At 52.5% G+C, this 15,702-nt stretch overlaps 5 protein-coding genes across 5 annotated transcripts; 3 read left to right on the forward strand and 2 right to left on the reverse strand.

The window, feature by feature from the left end:
• Positions 1 to 191: 191 nt before the first annotated feature.
• Positions 192 to 1,840, reverse strand: PODANS_2_12740 (uncharacterized protein; the record flags this gene model as incomplete). Its single annotated transcript, XM_001912057.1, has 2 exons — positions 192 to 343; positions 403 to 1,840. 2 exons carry the CDS (start codon positions 1,838 to 1,840, stop codon positions 192 to 194), a joined length of 1,590 nt encoding a protein of 529 aa, XP_001912092.1.
• Positions 1,841 to 3,252: 1,412 nt separating this feature from the next.
• On the reverse strand, positions 3,253 to 3,952 carry PODANS_2_12750 (uncharacterized protein; the record flags this gene model as incomplete). The annotated part of the gene is made up of 4 exons (XM_001912058.1): positions 3,253 to 3,310; positions 3,367 to 3,544; positions 3,740 to 3,765; positions 3,891 to 3,952. 4 exons carry the CDS (start codon positions 3,950 to 3,952, stop codon positions 3,253 to 3,255), a joined length of 324 nt encoding a protein of 107 aa, XP_001912093.1.
• A 364-nt stretch (positions 3,953 to 4,316) lies between these two features.
• On the forward strand, positions 4,317 to 5,211 carry PODANS_2_12760 (uncharacterized protein; the record flags this gene model as incomplete). Its single annotated transcript, XM_001912059.1, has 2 exons — positions 4,317 to 4,640; positions 4,705 to 5,211. The coding sequence occupies 2 exons, from the start codon at positions 4,317 to 4,319 to the stop codon at positions 5,209 to 5,211; spliced, it is 831 nt and encodes a 276-aa protein (XP_001912094.1).
• Positions 5,212 to 6,202: 991 nt separating this feature from the next.
• On the forward strand, positions 6,203 to 8,266 carry PODANS_2_12770 (uncharacterized protein; the record flags this gene model as incomplete). Its single annotated transcript, XM_001912060.1, has 1 exon — positions 6,203 to 8,266. One exon carries the CDS (start codon positions 6,203 to 6,205, stop codon positions 8,264 to 8,266), a length of 2,064 nt encoding a protein of 687 aa, XP_001912095.1.
• Positions 8,267 to 9,308: 1,042 nt separating this feature from the next.
• On the forward strand, positions 9,309 to 10,208 carry PODANS_2_12780 (uncharacterized protein; the record flags this gene model as incomplete). Its single annotated transcript, XM_001912061.1, has 1 exon — positions 9,309 to 10,208. The coding sequence occupies one exon, from the start codon at positions 9,309 to 9,311 to the stop codon at positions 10,206 to 10,208; it is 900 nt and encodes a 299-aa protein (XP_001912096.1).
• Between the last annotated feature and the right edge of the window lie 5,494 nt (positions 10,209 to 15,702).

Here is a 15,702-nt window from a genome sequence, read left to right on the forward strand (position 1 = left end):
GAATCTAGATTTTTTGTCCCCTCTATTTCCTACCTCATCTTCCCGTGGATCGTACTTTCTCCGTTGGTACATGTAGTCTATTTGCCCCCTTCCCCGCCAACCCGACCTGACACCTCCCTTCATTTCATTCACGTCCTAAAAAAACACACGTCCAATGCATACTACACATAAAAGTTCCACAGACAGAAGCATCAAGCCATATGCTGCCCATCCTCTCCCCCTCTCAGCGCCAGCAACGCCCTCACGTCGCTCACGTATTGCATCCCCTCCAGAAATGGTATCAAATACATCAGGTCGGAATCCGTCGGGTCGCTGATCCAGCCTTGTATCGGGATTGCGTTGTCTAGTTTTGTCATGTCAGCACATCTCCTGATATCAAGTATTTAAAAGGGATATACTCACCCTGATGAAACATATAACTCAAGGGGCTGTTGTCCAAAATCATCACCCGGCTCAAATCCGGCTCAACACTGCTCAGATCCTTGATAAACGCCCCATGCCTAAACGTGCAGTGCTGCCGGTAGTACCTCGCGCTGAAATACTTCCTGTCCGCCTCCAGCCAGTCAATCACTGGGTCGGCATATTCTTGAACCGAAGCGGTAAACACAACCAGGTTATACCACTTGCTCACTCTCCTCAAGAACTCGTCACAGTGAGGGCGCTTGTGGACATAATACAGAATCGGGTGCTGGGGACCAATCGAGTTTTGGCCGCCGACTCCGACATACGTAGTGTTGAGCCGGACTTCGACCATGTGACCAGACGACATGCGCCCGCCTTTGGACATGGAATGAATCAGAGTTTCGTCGAGGTCGAGAATGAGGGTCTTTTGGTGTTCGGTGCCGCCGGGGATGACGTCGCCGGTGTTGATATAGGATGGTTGCCGGCGGGGGATCAGGGGACGGGGAGGGCCGGGGGTCTTCGGGTACTTGGTGAGGGCAGCCACAGGCGAGGTGGGGGACTTGAGGTGCGCCGAGATATCTCCAGATCCGTCACCGCCTCCGGGCGCTGAACCTGCGCGTGCGACGCTGCTGGCGGATTGTCCTTTGCGGTGCTTGCGCTGTCGGAGGGACTCCTCGGCGTGGAGCTTGATTCGGATAGACCGTCGGGCCGGGGCGATCTCTTCGGTGTCCTGCAGTGATTTCGAGCGCAGGTGGTGTTTTCCACTCACACTGTCCCGCCGACTGCCGCCCTGCCTTTTACGCTCTGGGTCCGACTCGGACTCGGAAGATAAACCTGAAGATGACGAACTACTCGACCGCGGTATACGCCCTGCCCTGCTTCCACCTCGACTTGACCTACTGCCGCTGCTCTTTTCAATATTCTCGTGATAATCCATCGCTAGCGCCTTTGCATCTCCACCGTAAATCCCAAAGAGTTTCTTTAGTTGTTGTAAAGGCGCAAAGTCACCGCTTTCGCTATAAAGACAGGCGATCAGGTACACGCCAGGTGCGGTGAGGGTGTGAAGTATCCATCGTAGCGAGTTCACAAAGGCGTTTGCAATGCGCTTTGGATAGAGGACCCAGGGCGAGCCTCTCGGGCTTATCACCTTGGGGGTTTCGTGTTTGGGTGGTATAAGGGGCGTCTTTTCGTCGATCGCATAGAGGTCTTCGCGCTTTTCGAGAGATCCTGGGTTTTCTACTGGGAATTCTTCGGGCTCGGCCGTCAAGTTCTGCTTCTCGCCGAGATCGGCCAGCGCGTTCTCGGTCTGGCTGTCCCTTAATTTCGAGGCTTCGTCCGAGCTCAACGCCAGACCTATCGTGCTCAGGGAGTTGGATCTCGTCGGACCAGGACTCGGTGGTGGAGAGACTCGTGACGAGATGATGTTGAGAGAGTTCATCTTGCCGCCGACATGGAGAAGGCCATGAAGAAAGGAAGGGATGCGGAACCGCGCCAAGCTGGTGAGGCTTTGCGATTAAGGTTTTTGGGGATAGGGGTGTGGTGTAGGTAATACGTAGTGTTCGCTCCAGAGGTCCAGCCGAAGGGAGGACAAATTCTAGATGCGCACGCGTGAAAGCGAGGCCGGTGACCGAATAGGTAACTCCAGTCAATGCGCTCAGCACAAGCCTTTGCGATTGTGGTCGGCCGTTGCTGGAGTCTTCGAGACCGATGTCTGGTGAGGGAGGAAACGAGTCGGGGAAGATGATGATATGCCGAGAAAAGGCTTGAACGACGGGACCTAGGGCGCGGGTTGTCGGGGTTGACGGACGGCAAAGACCGGGGCTGCTATGAATCGAAGGTCAAAAAGAACGGATGGTGCAGTCACCTAAGTTGGCCGCTGTCGACAGCCTCGGCACCGTGTCAGGACTTGTTGGAGCCCGATCGAGATGCTCTGGCAGCCTTCTTCTCCCCAAAGCAACGCTGGAACCGGGAATTCAGAAAGAAAAAAGAGTACCGAGTTGACAAGAGGTGCCGTGTCTTTTCGCATCACTTTGATAGCCAACGGGACAAGAGATCTCAGAGGTCGGCAATGTCATTCGGCGCTGCAGTGCACTGCTGCCACTAGCACATGGCGCTAGCGCGACCTTCAACTGCCTTTCAGCAAACGGGCCCAGGCGCGGGCTCAACAAAAGCCTCCCTGTCATAAACGCAGACGCCTTCACGTGCCACTGCCACTGCCAGGTCAAGTCAAACCATGCATCATCGTATATGTACATAATATTGGCAGGGAAGCTGTAGTAGTTTCCCCAAAGTAGTGTCAGATGGCCAAGATGCATCGAGGTCCAAGTTTCTGGCTCAAGCAAGCTCTTGATAGACAGCAAACTGTTTTGGGGAATGTGTAAGGACAAGCTTGTCATCTCCACTGGTTCGCAGCCGAAGTGGGAACTCGAGTGCAACGTTTCTTACCGAGAACCTATGAGGGCACTGTTGTTTCTCAGCATTTTCTGGACATTGCTGGCTTATGGTATTTGTTGAGGGCAGCATATTGAAGTGTGGTTGAATTCCACGTGGCTGGCCACTGTCTACATGTTGCCAGGCTTGTTCGTGGAGATGTTGACGGAAAGGAAGTAACAGCCACTTGTCAGCCATGTAGCTGAAAGAACCCGGGCCTCGAAGCTCTCAATGCAGTGATGTAAAACTGACAGTGCACTGAATTCCTTGGTACAGAACGCAAAGGACTGTCATCTCGAAACCAAAAGTGAGTTCTACCCTCGACTCCAATTCATGACCACCGGGTTAGTTGATATACAGGTTCCTCTATTCTATCACACGTTCTCCCCTGGCCCACTTCTTCATCCCATCTAATCTGATTTACTCCTCCTCAGAGGCGAACTCAGCACGGCCAGCCTTCGAGTTGAGGTACTCATTCCTGCACATCCATTAGTCATTGTCGGCTCGAGTTGAAGCTGTCCATGAAAGCCATACCGCTCGATAGCCCAGTTCATGATGTAGTATCCGGCAATCATAGGAGGGGCCCAGTAGACGACCTGGGTGCTGAACCGTCTCCAGGTGTTGAAGATGGCGTCGTGGAAAGCACCGGCGAGGGGCTTTTGGCGGTTAGGGGCGATACCGTAAGAGACAATGCCCTTCTGCTTCATGCCACCTGTTGAAAATTCCGAGTCAGACCAGGTCCAAGCTGTTTTCCAAAGTGTTCCGTTCACAGAGTGCCCCCCAGTAATCGTTTGTCGTTTATTGCCGGCCATTCCATTTCCATATCATTATTTTCCGGCATCCCGAACATCCCAATCCAGATTCTTCCAAGTTCCTCCGGGAATCGTATCGTCGCGGTTTCACTCACCAAAGTTACCCCAGTTACCGAGGAAGCTATAAACATGTCAGCAGCCGCTCCCAGAGGTGTTTGGCTGGCGCATCGAGGGTGGGCTCGGCGAGGGGTCGAGGGGGGAAAAGGCGCATCATGGCCTGGATTGCACCGGTTTGGGCGCACTCACTTGTTGTGGCGGCCGATGGGGGCATTGCTGCCACCGCCGAGACGGACCTGTGTAGGCTGCATTTTGAATTGAGGGTGTATCGAGACGGGCGCGTGGGCGAGAGTCAATCGAAATCGTAGTCGACGCAAGCGAAGTTCGGAATAGCACGCGGCAGCTCGAAGTTGAAATCAGTCGACAGAAGCCGAGAAGCAAATCCCCAAAGCGGCTTAGCGCCCAGTTGCGGTACGTAACCTGAAAAAAGCTCGCCCGTGCCGACCCCCCCGGATGCGCCCGGGCCACCTCTCAACGACGAACATTTGGAAAGTGGGCTGCCCGCAGAGCTTCATGTCCCCACTTCAGTAGAAGCTCCATCCATTCCCATCGCCATCACCATCGCAAAGGAATCCCACCGACACAGTCGAGGTCAACAGCGCCTCTCTACACACAATGGCCGCCAGAGGTCTCGGTTTCATTTATGCGGCTGCGCTCCCCGCAGTGGTCGGCGCAAGCTTTCTCCAGTCGGCCCTCTACGATGTCAAGGGCGGTACCAGAGCTGTTATTTTCGACAGGATGTCCGGTGTAAAGGAGCAGGTCGTTAGCGAAGGCACACATTTCCTCATTCCCTGGCTGCAAAAGGCCATCATCTTCGATGTACGGACAAAGCCTCGCATCATCGGCACCACCACCGGCTCCAAGGATTTGCAAATGGTCAGCTTGACGCTCAGAGTACTCCACAGGCCCGATGTTCAGGCTCTCCCCAAGATCTACCAGGTTCGTCTTTGCACATATATATCAGAGTACTTGTTGGGCTAGACGCTGACGTTTTTTCATGTAGCAACTCGGCCAAGATTATGATGAGCGTGTGCTCCCCTCCATCGGTAACGAAGTCCTCAAGTCTATCGTTGCCCAGTTCGATGCCGCCGAGCTCATCACCCAGCGTGAGGCTGTCTCCAACCGGATCCGGACCGACCTTATGAAGCGTGCCCGCGAGTTCAACATTGCTCTCGAGGATGTGTCCATCACTCACATGACGTTCGGCAAGGAGTTCACCAAGGCCGTCGAGCAGAAGCAGATTGCGCAGCAGGATGCCGAGAGGGCGCGCTTCATCGTTGAGCGGGCCGAGCAGGAGCGCCAGGCCAATGTTATTCGTGCCGAGGGTGAAGCCGAGAGTGCTGAGGCTATCAGCAAGGCGATTGCCAAGGCCGGCGATGGTCTTATCCAAGTGCGCAAAATCGAGGCCAGCAGAGAGATTGCGCAGACACTGGCTTCCAACCCCAATGTGGCCTATCTTCCAGGCGGTGGCAAGGGCACGAACCTGTTGATGAACGTTGGGCGGGCGTAGGGAAAGATTTAAAAGGGGGTGATCATGAAAAGGCCGAGGATAATACAACAAAGGCTGTGTATACTATGTGGACTGTGTGGATTGTATGGATATATCCCCCTCTCGGAATGTCATGAGAATGAGCACTTGATTCAACCAAACTTGGTTACCTTGTGCATTCTCAACATGTCTAGACTTCAGTGCCCACTATCGCGCTGCTTGATGGGTTATAAGAGAGTCAGTCCTGTTTAAAAATCAACCTCTCAAATCTAGGTAGGTAAACATTGGATGTCTTGGTTACACAGCATGAACGATGATAGTGGTGGACTGGCAGTGGGTCTGCAGGGGGTTTTTACACTAGCACGCCAGCGCGTGCTTCAGTTGGATCCAGCCTTACCATGTCTTGGCGCGCCCCATTCCAGGTTCACGACTGCCGAAACTTGGGACCTGCGACCTGGACTTGCCTGGGCTGTTCCGTGAACAAAGACATGATCAAAATTTGACCTTCTAATAATTTCTAGTTTGATTTTTCACTTTCATTTTGGTAATCAGTCTGTACTCTTGCTCTGCGATTTGCAGGATTGCGCATTCAGTTGAGAATCCTACTTTTTTGGACACGGGTCACAACATCATACCAGTGGAAGCCATATCTTACCTGCCATTGAGTCTCATCTTGGAGATTCCTCATCACTTCGATCGCATCAATAGTCAAAGGCAATCTCGCATTCCCATGACAGCAAGGCCTTTCGTGAGCCCGTCATTCCGCTCCTGCCTGGGCGCAATCGGTTGCTCCTCTGGTGTTGCTCGTCCGCCGTTTCGGAAACCGGTCTCACTTGCGCCCGTCTATTCGATACGCCATCGGCGAGGAGCAGCCACAGGACCACAACATTGACTCGAAGCTCCGATTGTGGGTACACCCACTCTTATTATGACCACTTTTGCTGACGGTGAATAGATCTCTAGAGGTCGTCACCCATCTACTTACGTGCGCGAGACAGAGCCACCTGGAGCTATGGAGGCCATGGAGGCAGTCCTTCGCAACTTCAAGCAGATTCCCTGCCCCGACGGCGACCAGTGTACCACGCCTTCGTGTCAGTGGCAGCACAGTTGGGATAGGAATCCTCCAGCGGCCTCTTCATCGACATCACCTGCGCCCGTCACGAAGCAAGACGAGACTTTAGCTCAGGACCCGGATGGCCCGCGGAAACGACGTAGGACCTCGTCCGAAGCTGGGTCCGCGACTGCTATTACCACTGCTACAGGAGCTGTCTCTCCTCCCCCGCTCAAGCGCAAAGCACCTGAGCACTCGACTTTGCCCGCTCCGGCCAGCAAGGTACAAAGGCCGGTTGCCACTGCTCCCGCATCCTTGACAACTCCCTCCAGAGCAACTGCTTCGATCAGCGCTAGCCCCAGCACTGTATCGAAGCAAAGCGCCGCCAAACAGATCACAGCCCCAAAGCAACAAGCCACACCACGCAAACCAGAGACGCTCAACCCGCGCCATCTCACCTCGGCTGCCCCAGCCTCCCATGAGTTCCGGTTCAAGGCCCTCAAGATGCTTCATGAGCAGTTCAAGCGACTCAACGATGAAGTAAAAAAGGACGTCAAAGAAGACGAACAGAAACTTGTCCTCACAGAACAAGAACTCATCTGGTTGGCCCTGGATGTCGAGCAGAAGATGGCCACAGAGAAGCCCGTCATCTATACCAACGTCATCAAGAACGAGATCATGGCGTACAGGAAGAAGACCCCCGGTCGGTGGAGAGACGAGCGACTTGCCGAGTGGCAGAAGAGGAACGAGCCCAAGACCCCGGTCAAGAAGTTGAGACTTGGCCCGCCCAAGGAGGTCAAGACAGGTCTGACTCCCCAGGAAGAGGTCAGTTTCCTCGTCCACCTTCTCACCCCCATCACCGAGCTTGCCGAACATGGTTATGTCGTCAGACCACCTACCTACGAGGAAATCAGAAGAGCCCGTGAGGGCGAAAAGGCGTCCTTGGGATGGGAGGTATGTGACCGCTGTACCACAAGATTCCAAGTGTTTCCTGGAAGACGAGAGGAAGATGGTGCCCTCACCTCAGGTGGGACCTGCACCCATCACAGCGGTCGAGCGTACTTCCCCGAGCGAGTCCCGGGCACCGTCGACCGACCGCCGAAGCGATACCGCTGTTGCCAGGAAACAGTGGGTGAATCCACTGGCTGCACCGTCGGAAGTACCCATGTCTTCAAAGCCTCTGCTCCGTCTCGACTGGCTGCGTTGATGCCCTTCATGGAGACACCGCCCAATCCGTCGGTACCCAAGGATCGCGCTGTTTGCTTTGACTGCGAGATGGGCTACACTGCCCGCGGACTGGAGCTGATCCGGCTGACAGCCACCAGTTGGCCAGATGGCAAGGAGCTGCTCGACGTGATTGTCCGCCCCATTGGTGAGGTTCTCGACCTCAACTCGCGCTACTCTGGTGTTTGGCCCCAGGACATTGCCAACGCCGAGGAGTGGTCGCCAGGCAAGCCTCTTACTACTGTTGTCGAGTCTTCGGATACCGGTCGTACCAAGAAGAAGCACATGACAATTGTTCCTTCCCCCATGGTGGCACGTGACTTGCTCTTTTCGTTGATCTGCCCCGAGACTCCGCTTATTGGGCACGCTCTGGAGAACGACTTGAACGCGGTTCGCATTGTTCACCCTACCATCATCGACACGGCGCTCCTTTTTCCTCACAGGCGCGGCTTACCCATGCGATATAGTTTGAAGATGCTTATGGAGACAGAGCTCAACAAGGCCATCCAGGTGGACACCAAGGAGAACCGGGGTCACGACAGCGGCGAGGATGCCAGGGCCGCTGGAGAGCTCGTCAGGCTGAAAGTCATGGAGAAGTGGGACCAGATGAAGGGAGAGGGTTGGATGGTGGTTGATGGGGCTTTTGTGCCACCTGGGTGGGGCAAGACAAATATCAAGGGAGGAGCTTTGAGTGAAAGATTCCTGGAGAAGAAGGAGGAAGGGGAGTTGGGGGAGGAAGACGAGGTAGAGCCGGTGGTGTTGGATGGCAGTGGCACAGGAGGCAAGCTTTACTCTCTTTAGGATTGGGGAAGGCCGTTGGTCTTGATCACAGTGGTCTTGATCACTATCACAGGTCGCACGGGAGTGACATTTGTTCGGAGAGGTCGCAGCTTGGTTCAGAGCATTGCTGGCTTTATCAGGAGGCACTGGTGATAACAAGGACATGCTTTTTTCAGAGCGCTAGATGAGCAAGCGATTAATTCACATTGCTGTTTCTCGGCCTAGCATTGGTGTATTGACTGTTTGTAGGATTCATCATTCATTGCCGTGTTCATCACCCGTTCTCCAAAAGCATGCTTGTTATTTTTAGGGTCCAGGGGTCCATTTTCTCCACGGTTTGATTCTCGAGATCGGACTTGGGTGACGTCAGGATCCATTCTCTCGGCACCTCAATGACGGAACAAAGGCGTGAAGTAACGAGTCGGGTGGTCTCGCGGGACGAAGGACGGCCCCGGATTCATCGTGAGCTTTGATATCGAGGAGGGGAGATTGCGATAGGGATTAGGTAAAATGTCGTCGGCTTGGGGTTCGGGGAAAGATGGAGTTGGGACAAGGTTGGGTTATCTTGGCGATCGGGGAAAGGAAGTGGATTCAGCTGGAGGGCGTCATGATATAAGTAGATGCGGCGATTCTAAGGTGGTGGGATGTCCGCTCATATCGATTTGAATCGAGGGTTTGTCTGTTATTTACGCTCTTGGTTTGCAAAGAAGCTATTCAGTGTTTGTATCCTCGGCCCCGAAGCGGTAAAAGGAGGCGAATATAAACTTTGAAGGCCGGCATACCTACTACCCAGAGAAGAGTCAAACAGGGAAGATCCAGATATTTGGGGTAACGGTCAGTGAGATTTGAGATGAGGATCTGGGCTCATGAACTGTATGCTTACCCTGTCTTTGTAGACTTGCTTCAAGGTGAAGCACCTTCTCAGTCACCGCAGTCCGAAGTCGTCAAACAAACATCAACACAAATCACCCTCACAATGTCAGACGGAACAAAAGTCGTCGACTCAGACAGAGGTATTTTCCTTCCCAGGTATCCCTGAGTATCACTCACTCAGTCGCTAACGATGCCCTCAGTCTACACAACCCTCATAACCTCCCTCTCCTACCTCCCCGGCCTCCTCACCCTCCACCACTCCCTCGTCCACCGCTCCAAATCAAAATACCCCCTCATAGCCCTCTACACCTCTTCCTTCCCCCAGTCGGGCCTCGCCATCCTCCGCCGCCGCAACATCCCCTGTCAGCTCATAACCCCCTTATTCCCCTCTTCTTCTTCTTCCTCAAACACCCCCTCCTACTCCCACGACCCCCGATTTAAGGAATGCTTCACCAAGCTCATCCCCTTCTCCCTCGTGCAGTACAAAAAGATCATCCAGCTCGACTCGGACATGCTGGTCCTGCGAAACATCGACTCGCTATTCGACATTGAACTCGACAGCGACAAGAGGGTGTTTGCCGCGAGCCACGCGTGCTTGTGCAACCCTTGTCAGTTTGAGCACTACCCGGATTATTTCCGCCCCGAAAACTGCTATTACACCGACCCGACCAGCATGGGGAAGGACTACCTTAATGGAGGGCTGCAGGTTGTGAGGCCTGATTTGGGGGTGTATGAGGAGATTGTGGGGTATATGAACACGCCGGGGATTGATCTCAGTTTTGCTGACCAGAGCGTTCTTGCTGGATGTTTTAGAGACAGATGGGTGGGTTTGGGGTGGGAGTTTAACGCGCTCAAGACGATGAGGTGGAGGGGGGTGCACGATGATGTTTGGGGGGATGGGGAGGTGAGGAATGTGCATTACATCTTGACGCCGAAGCCGTGGGAGGAGGAGAGGGATGAGAAGGGTAGGGTGGTCATGGGGGAGGGGAAAAGGGGGGCGGGGGACAAGGTTACGAGTCAATGGTGGGTTGATGTTGATGATGAGAGGAGGGAGCGGGAGGAGGAGAGAGGGATAAGGGATGGGTGGTGAGGGGATAGATATCTGCTTTTGGGAGGCTTGTATTGTTTTGTGTTTGGGGGGTTGATAGGTGCTGGTAACGGGCTCGGTTGCCGTTTCGTAAGGCGCATGGAGCCTCATCAATGCTTTCTTCAACACTTAATAACTATCAAGCATGGCAACTAGGAGTCAAACTGATGGTGATAGTTCTCTTACTGCAGCCTTCATCATTTACCACCAGGGAATCTGCTGTCCAGACTGTCGTATCACGACGTAGCGGTAAAGATACCAATAGACCCCTGACTAACACGACAGCTCAGGTCCCACAGTGGCTTGACTAGAGGCTTTTGCCCCTGCAACATTACAATGAAGATCGAAATAGTCTCGTGCCACCGCTTCTCGGCCTCGAGCTAGACATGTCATATAAGCCACACGATCCTCTTTGTTGTTCTTCTAGTTTGTAGCAACTTTGAAAAATAACTCGGCACATAATTTTTTCTATACTTTTGAAACCCCGCTATGACACAGACTGAGCTTCATATTCTTGATATATGGATATCTGTGAGGGAACACTCCATTTGAAGAGCATCGTGTCAAAGTGGGTTTTTCCATCCGAGTGTCAACTCCCAGAGCTGCAGCGTGGAAAGAGCAACTCAAAGCTTTCTACCCACCTGCCTTGAAATATTCAGAAGCTCGTCAAGTCTCACAAGGAAGGCGCCACGAAACCCACTTGTCTCGTGAGGCAAGAATCACGTCCAAACTGGAAAGAGCCACTCCAGGAGGAAAGAGCCACTCCAGGACAGGAGGAAGGAGCGACCCCAAACACATCACCATCTTTATCACCCCAAGCCCCTATCCCGTTCAGCAGTCCCAAACATGCAGTCCATCTCTACGCTCCTCCTCATCTTGCTACCAGCAACCGCACTTGCCTCCTCAATGGGTTATCCACCCGAAATTGGCATCAACAATTGTCAATACGACTGCTTCTGTCACGCTGATCAGTCGCCGTTATGTTGTGCTGGTGTTGTCGGGGGTGTGACTGATGTGAGTGGTGTAAGCTCTTTCCTTTCCCCCGTTTATTCTCAGGCGTACCCAAAACAACTACTGACGAACAGGATGGTGGGTACAAAAGCACTGCACTGAAATGTCACTCGGCGATGCTCAGAGCTTTGTTCAGTGCTGTGACACCACTTATTCGTGTCGGCAGAGGATGGGATGTCCTGAGTTTGGCGAGGTTGATGGTGGCTGGGGGAAAGGGGGGATGAATGGCGAGGTTGACTTGAGGTGAGGAGGGAGATGGAGAGGGGGTGGTAAAGGTGTAAAGTGGTAATGTGTTAATATGGCAATGTGTTAAAGGGGTACAGTGGTAATGTGTTGAAGAGGTAAAGTGGGAATGTGTTAAAGGACACGAGCCTCAACATCAAGCAAACGTATCCACATATACCTACCTTCCCATTTGTGATTACCATGCTTAAAGTGATTACCAAGCTTAAAGTGATTACCATGCTTAAAGTGATATATGCGTTTTTTCCAACCATGGTCACATTGTCAAAAGAAAGAGATAGCTTGGAACACCGCACATTACGTACCTTGGTGGACGGAGGAGAGGCAAACTACAAAGCTATTCGGACACAGAGGGCAGACCTTCTAAAGATCATCTACCTAAGTAAGGATTCATCCCTCTGCCCCCTTTCAACATCTCCCCTTTGCCCCCCATGACGTCTATGCTGGCATGGAAGATAGGCTACCCGAGACTCACATGACATCCCATACGGGTCTCAACAAGTCTCACAATTGCGAGAGTATGGTGTCATTTCCCCTGATACCCCTCTCTTCCTCGAGGCAGTCTCGGGTTCATTGTTCAGGTTGCCACATTCCATCTACCGGAGCATGTCCGCAAACTCATTCTTGTGATGGGCCCAGCCTCACTCGAAGAGGGGGTTTCATGATGAGACTTTTACATGTTGATTTTGCCCTCAGACTATTGTTCCTGTTGGCAACTTATGCTGTGGGTGAGGTATGTAGACGTGTAGTAGCGTCAAACAGATTGGAAAAGGGGGTAAAGTCAACAAAGCGGTTGTCTACGCTGTAAACTCTTCTTCTATATTTCTGTTCCTGTAGCAGATTGAAACAACCTTGCCCATTTTTTGGAGGCTGTGCCTTTGGTTCAACGTAAAAGTTTTCTTTTGGTTGGTGCGAGCAATGCACTTCTCTTACTCCCTTGCTTCAACTGTAGCTCCCAGCTCGGCGTAACGCCCAGCAGGGTCCAAACATGTGCATGAAGACCTTTTTCTCTGGGTTTGCCTGCTCCCTTACTTTGAGGTCCATGTTAGTGTACCTACCTAGTGGATGTGCTTCACTGCTCATGTCACAATCATAACAATTTCGGCATATAATCGGCCTTTATGCATGTGATGTGACAACTTGAGTGCATGCGGGTGTAGTGCCTCTGTGGGCAATAGCTATGCCGTGAGACAATACCTGCATATGTCACCTTTCCATCATGTATGAGAAGGGGGGTGGTGTGTATTCACTTAGTGATCGCATTGAGTTGTGCCTCTGATGTGCCGTTAGGCATAAGAGCATGAGTTCATTCAATCTTACGTGATCATCAACACGGGTTTGTTGTTGTTGTGGTGGTGTCGTTGAAGGAGGCTGAGCGATGTTGCAGCGAGTTGAAGAAAGATTGATAAAGGATACCTGGCAGGAGAACCCAATGATCGTCCCTACCACAGCACTAGCGTGAGATGCCAGGACCGGGTTGGATCCAATGGACAATGGGGAGATGCAACCGTGACCCTGAATGCACTTACAACGGAACGGAGTTTGGGGGGGGGGATCGGACCATTCAAACCACTCGGACGAATTGACAGATTTCGGTCGGGTCGACCGGAATTGAGAGACAATTGTCAGAGCTCCTTTCCGGCCGGGGAATACAAAGAGCTTTTTACCAAAGCAGAGCTGCAGCGAGCTTGCCGCGGGATAGGCAAGACAGACAGACAGACAGCGACATGGCTGCTTTTTCCACATGTGGATTTGTGGGGGAAGGAGAGCCAATGATCGACGGGATATTAAACCATTCTTTCTTTTTGTTTTCGTTATTCATCACGAAGAGTTTTTATTTTCTTTTTTTATTTCTTTACATTACTCTGTACAAGATCCCTATCGTATTGGTAAGGAGCCAAGAATAAAAAGAAAACAAAGCCCGACCGTGAAGAAAAAGCGTTGCGGTTTTGGTGGGCAGGGGTTCAAGGGTTCGTTATTGAGCCTTTTGACAAGAACTAGTCGGATTTTTTCAGTTGATCAAAAGAAGGAGAAAATGGCTCGTGCTGGCGCCGATGGAGTGCTGCGGTGAGAACTTGAAAAAGGCTTGACCGGTGGACTGGCAAGGGGCAGAAGCGACGGTGACGCGTGTTGAGGAGGGGAACCCTGAAGATCTCCCAATAAAAGTTGGCTTGTGCGCTTCAGACCAACCCCGAGGAAAAGAAAGACACACGGGAACGGGGCATAAACTGGTAATTTTTTTTTCTTTTTCGGATTACACGGTCATGTGCCGGTAATTCTGCTTCTTTGTCCTCAACAAGAGATGAGATGGGAGTGCGGACACGGAGATTGGCGGCGGTTTGTTTTGTTTTGGGTTTATTTGAGCCACAAGAGAGAGGTAAACAAAACAAAGAACATTCTGTGCAATCAACAATATACCCAACCCTGGGCCATGGCATAGTGTCATGTTCCTGAATTATGTCAATCATGACAGTTTCGGCTTTTGGCAAAGGTGGCGAGAGTGGTGGCAGTGGCGGAGGCCGATCTGTCAGTTGGTGTATTGCAAAAGTCAATATTGACATCAGGGGTGTGTGTTGAGGCATGTAATGGCCCTCCCAAGGTGGCCAGAAGAGTGAGAACCCTATCTTTTTTTGGGCTCTTTGGAGGCACAACAGAGGCTTTTGTCCTACCCAGTGGCTATCTTTGGCATGTGATGGCGGCAGACACAGAAGCTGCATTCTCTTTCAGCCAACTCTTTTCTTGCTGAGAGGGTGAAAGGCAAACTCCCCTTGCTCTCCCCTTGCAGGTTGCATGGTGGTATCAAAACGGTCGGCTGTCCAAAGCGGTGTGAGTCTATCTGGCATAGCTATCTCCACACCATCTGTCATGGCCCCTGTCTGCTCAAGGGTAGATTTACAGACCATCGGACTCCTTCCGTTTCCAGGCACCTCTTTAAACAGGCCGTGTGTTTTTCTGTCCCTGCTTGCAGGTTATAAGCTATGTATGACCTTAGTCAGGCGCGACTCGGGGGTAGCGCTGGCGTGAGGCGGTTCGGGGTGGTGCAAGTTTGAAGTGACGTCTTTTGACGAACGGGAAGAACCACGCCACCGTCTGGGCCGCCCGAGTGGGCCACAAAGGACGCTAAGGCCAGGCACGACCAGGGCCCCTGCCCAACGCGGCTGGCTTTCCAGACGCGAGAAAACACGTTCCCAGAGTCACTCCAAGTAAACAAAGTCCTATCTTTTATCGCCCCGTGATCAGCCTGCAGAGAAGCAGAAGGGGCAGAGAGGAAGAAGATCTCCTGTCTATAGTTGACGCAAAAGATTGGCCTCCGTGCCTCCCCAGATTCAAGCATATTGCGTCAAACCCCACCAAGCCAACACCCAACGCGTCCCGTCGCAAACCACCACCACCCACCACCACCCACCACCACCCACCATCGCATCCTGGCTTGCCGCAACTTCTTCCCCGCCCACCGCGCTCCCGCTTACTTTGCGCAAAGCTGATCAACCTTTCCCGTCCATGTGCCTGGAGTGATTTTGAAGCTTGAACCCAGAAAGAAAGAGCCATTCCCAAGAATCAAGAGGAAGAAGAGAAAGAAGAAGGAGGAATTGGAGCCAAAGATGCCTAAGGCTGGCGCCTGACCTATCTGACGTGTCTGGTGTCCACGCGCGCTTCGTTTTCCCATTTACTCACAGGTCCCACCACTCGCCTTTTGCTCCTAGAGAGCGAATACCCTCAACACAACACACACGCACATAACACGCACACACGCACAATAGTAGCCAATCCGAATTTATTATTCTATCGTCGACCGGTTCCGCTTTCAACTCTCGATCCCCTCACCTCTGTCCGTCTCGCCGACGTCGTCGCCGATTGCCCACACCTCACACCTGGCACCTCTCATCGTACATTTCGCCTAGTTAAATTTGAGTTTGCGCTTGCTGCGCCATCGCCCGGAAAGCTGCGCTGTTCTGAATCAGCAACCCTCTGCTCATCGGTGGTTCGCATCTCAGCTGTATCCCGACCATCTCGACGTCTTTGATTTTTGCCAAAGCCTCCCGTCTTCACCACCCACTCCGTCCCTGTCCCGTCGCCGCAGCGTCTGGTCTCTTGCCCAACTTCTACAGTACGTTGGAGGAAAATAAAATAGTATCAAATTTGTTTGTGGGGGTTTTTAAAAACAAAGCTGTGTTGGAATTGCGGACCTAGCTCTTGGGGGTAGCTACAAAAAAGGCAGCGAGGCACACACCAAGGGCCGGTG

This window comes from Podospora anserina, chromosome 2 (assembly GCF_000226545.1).
Source record: "Podospora anserina S mat+ genomic DNA chromosome 2, supercontig 2".
NCBI lineage: Eukaryota > Fungi > Ascomycota > Sordariomycetes > Sordariales > Podosporaceae > Podospora > Podospora anserina.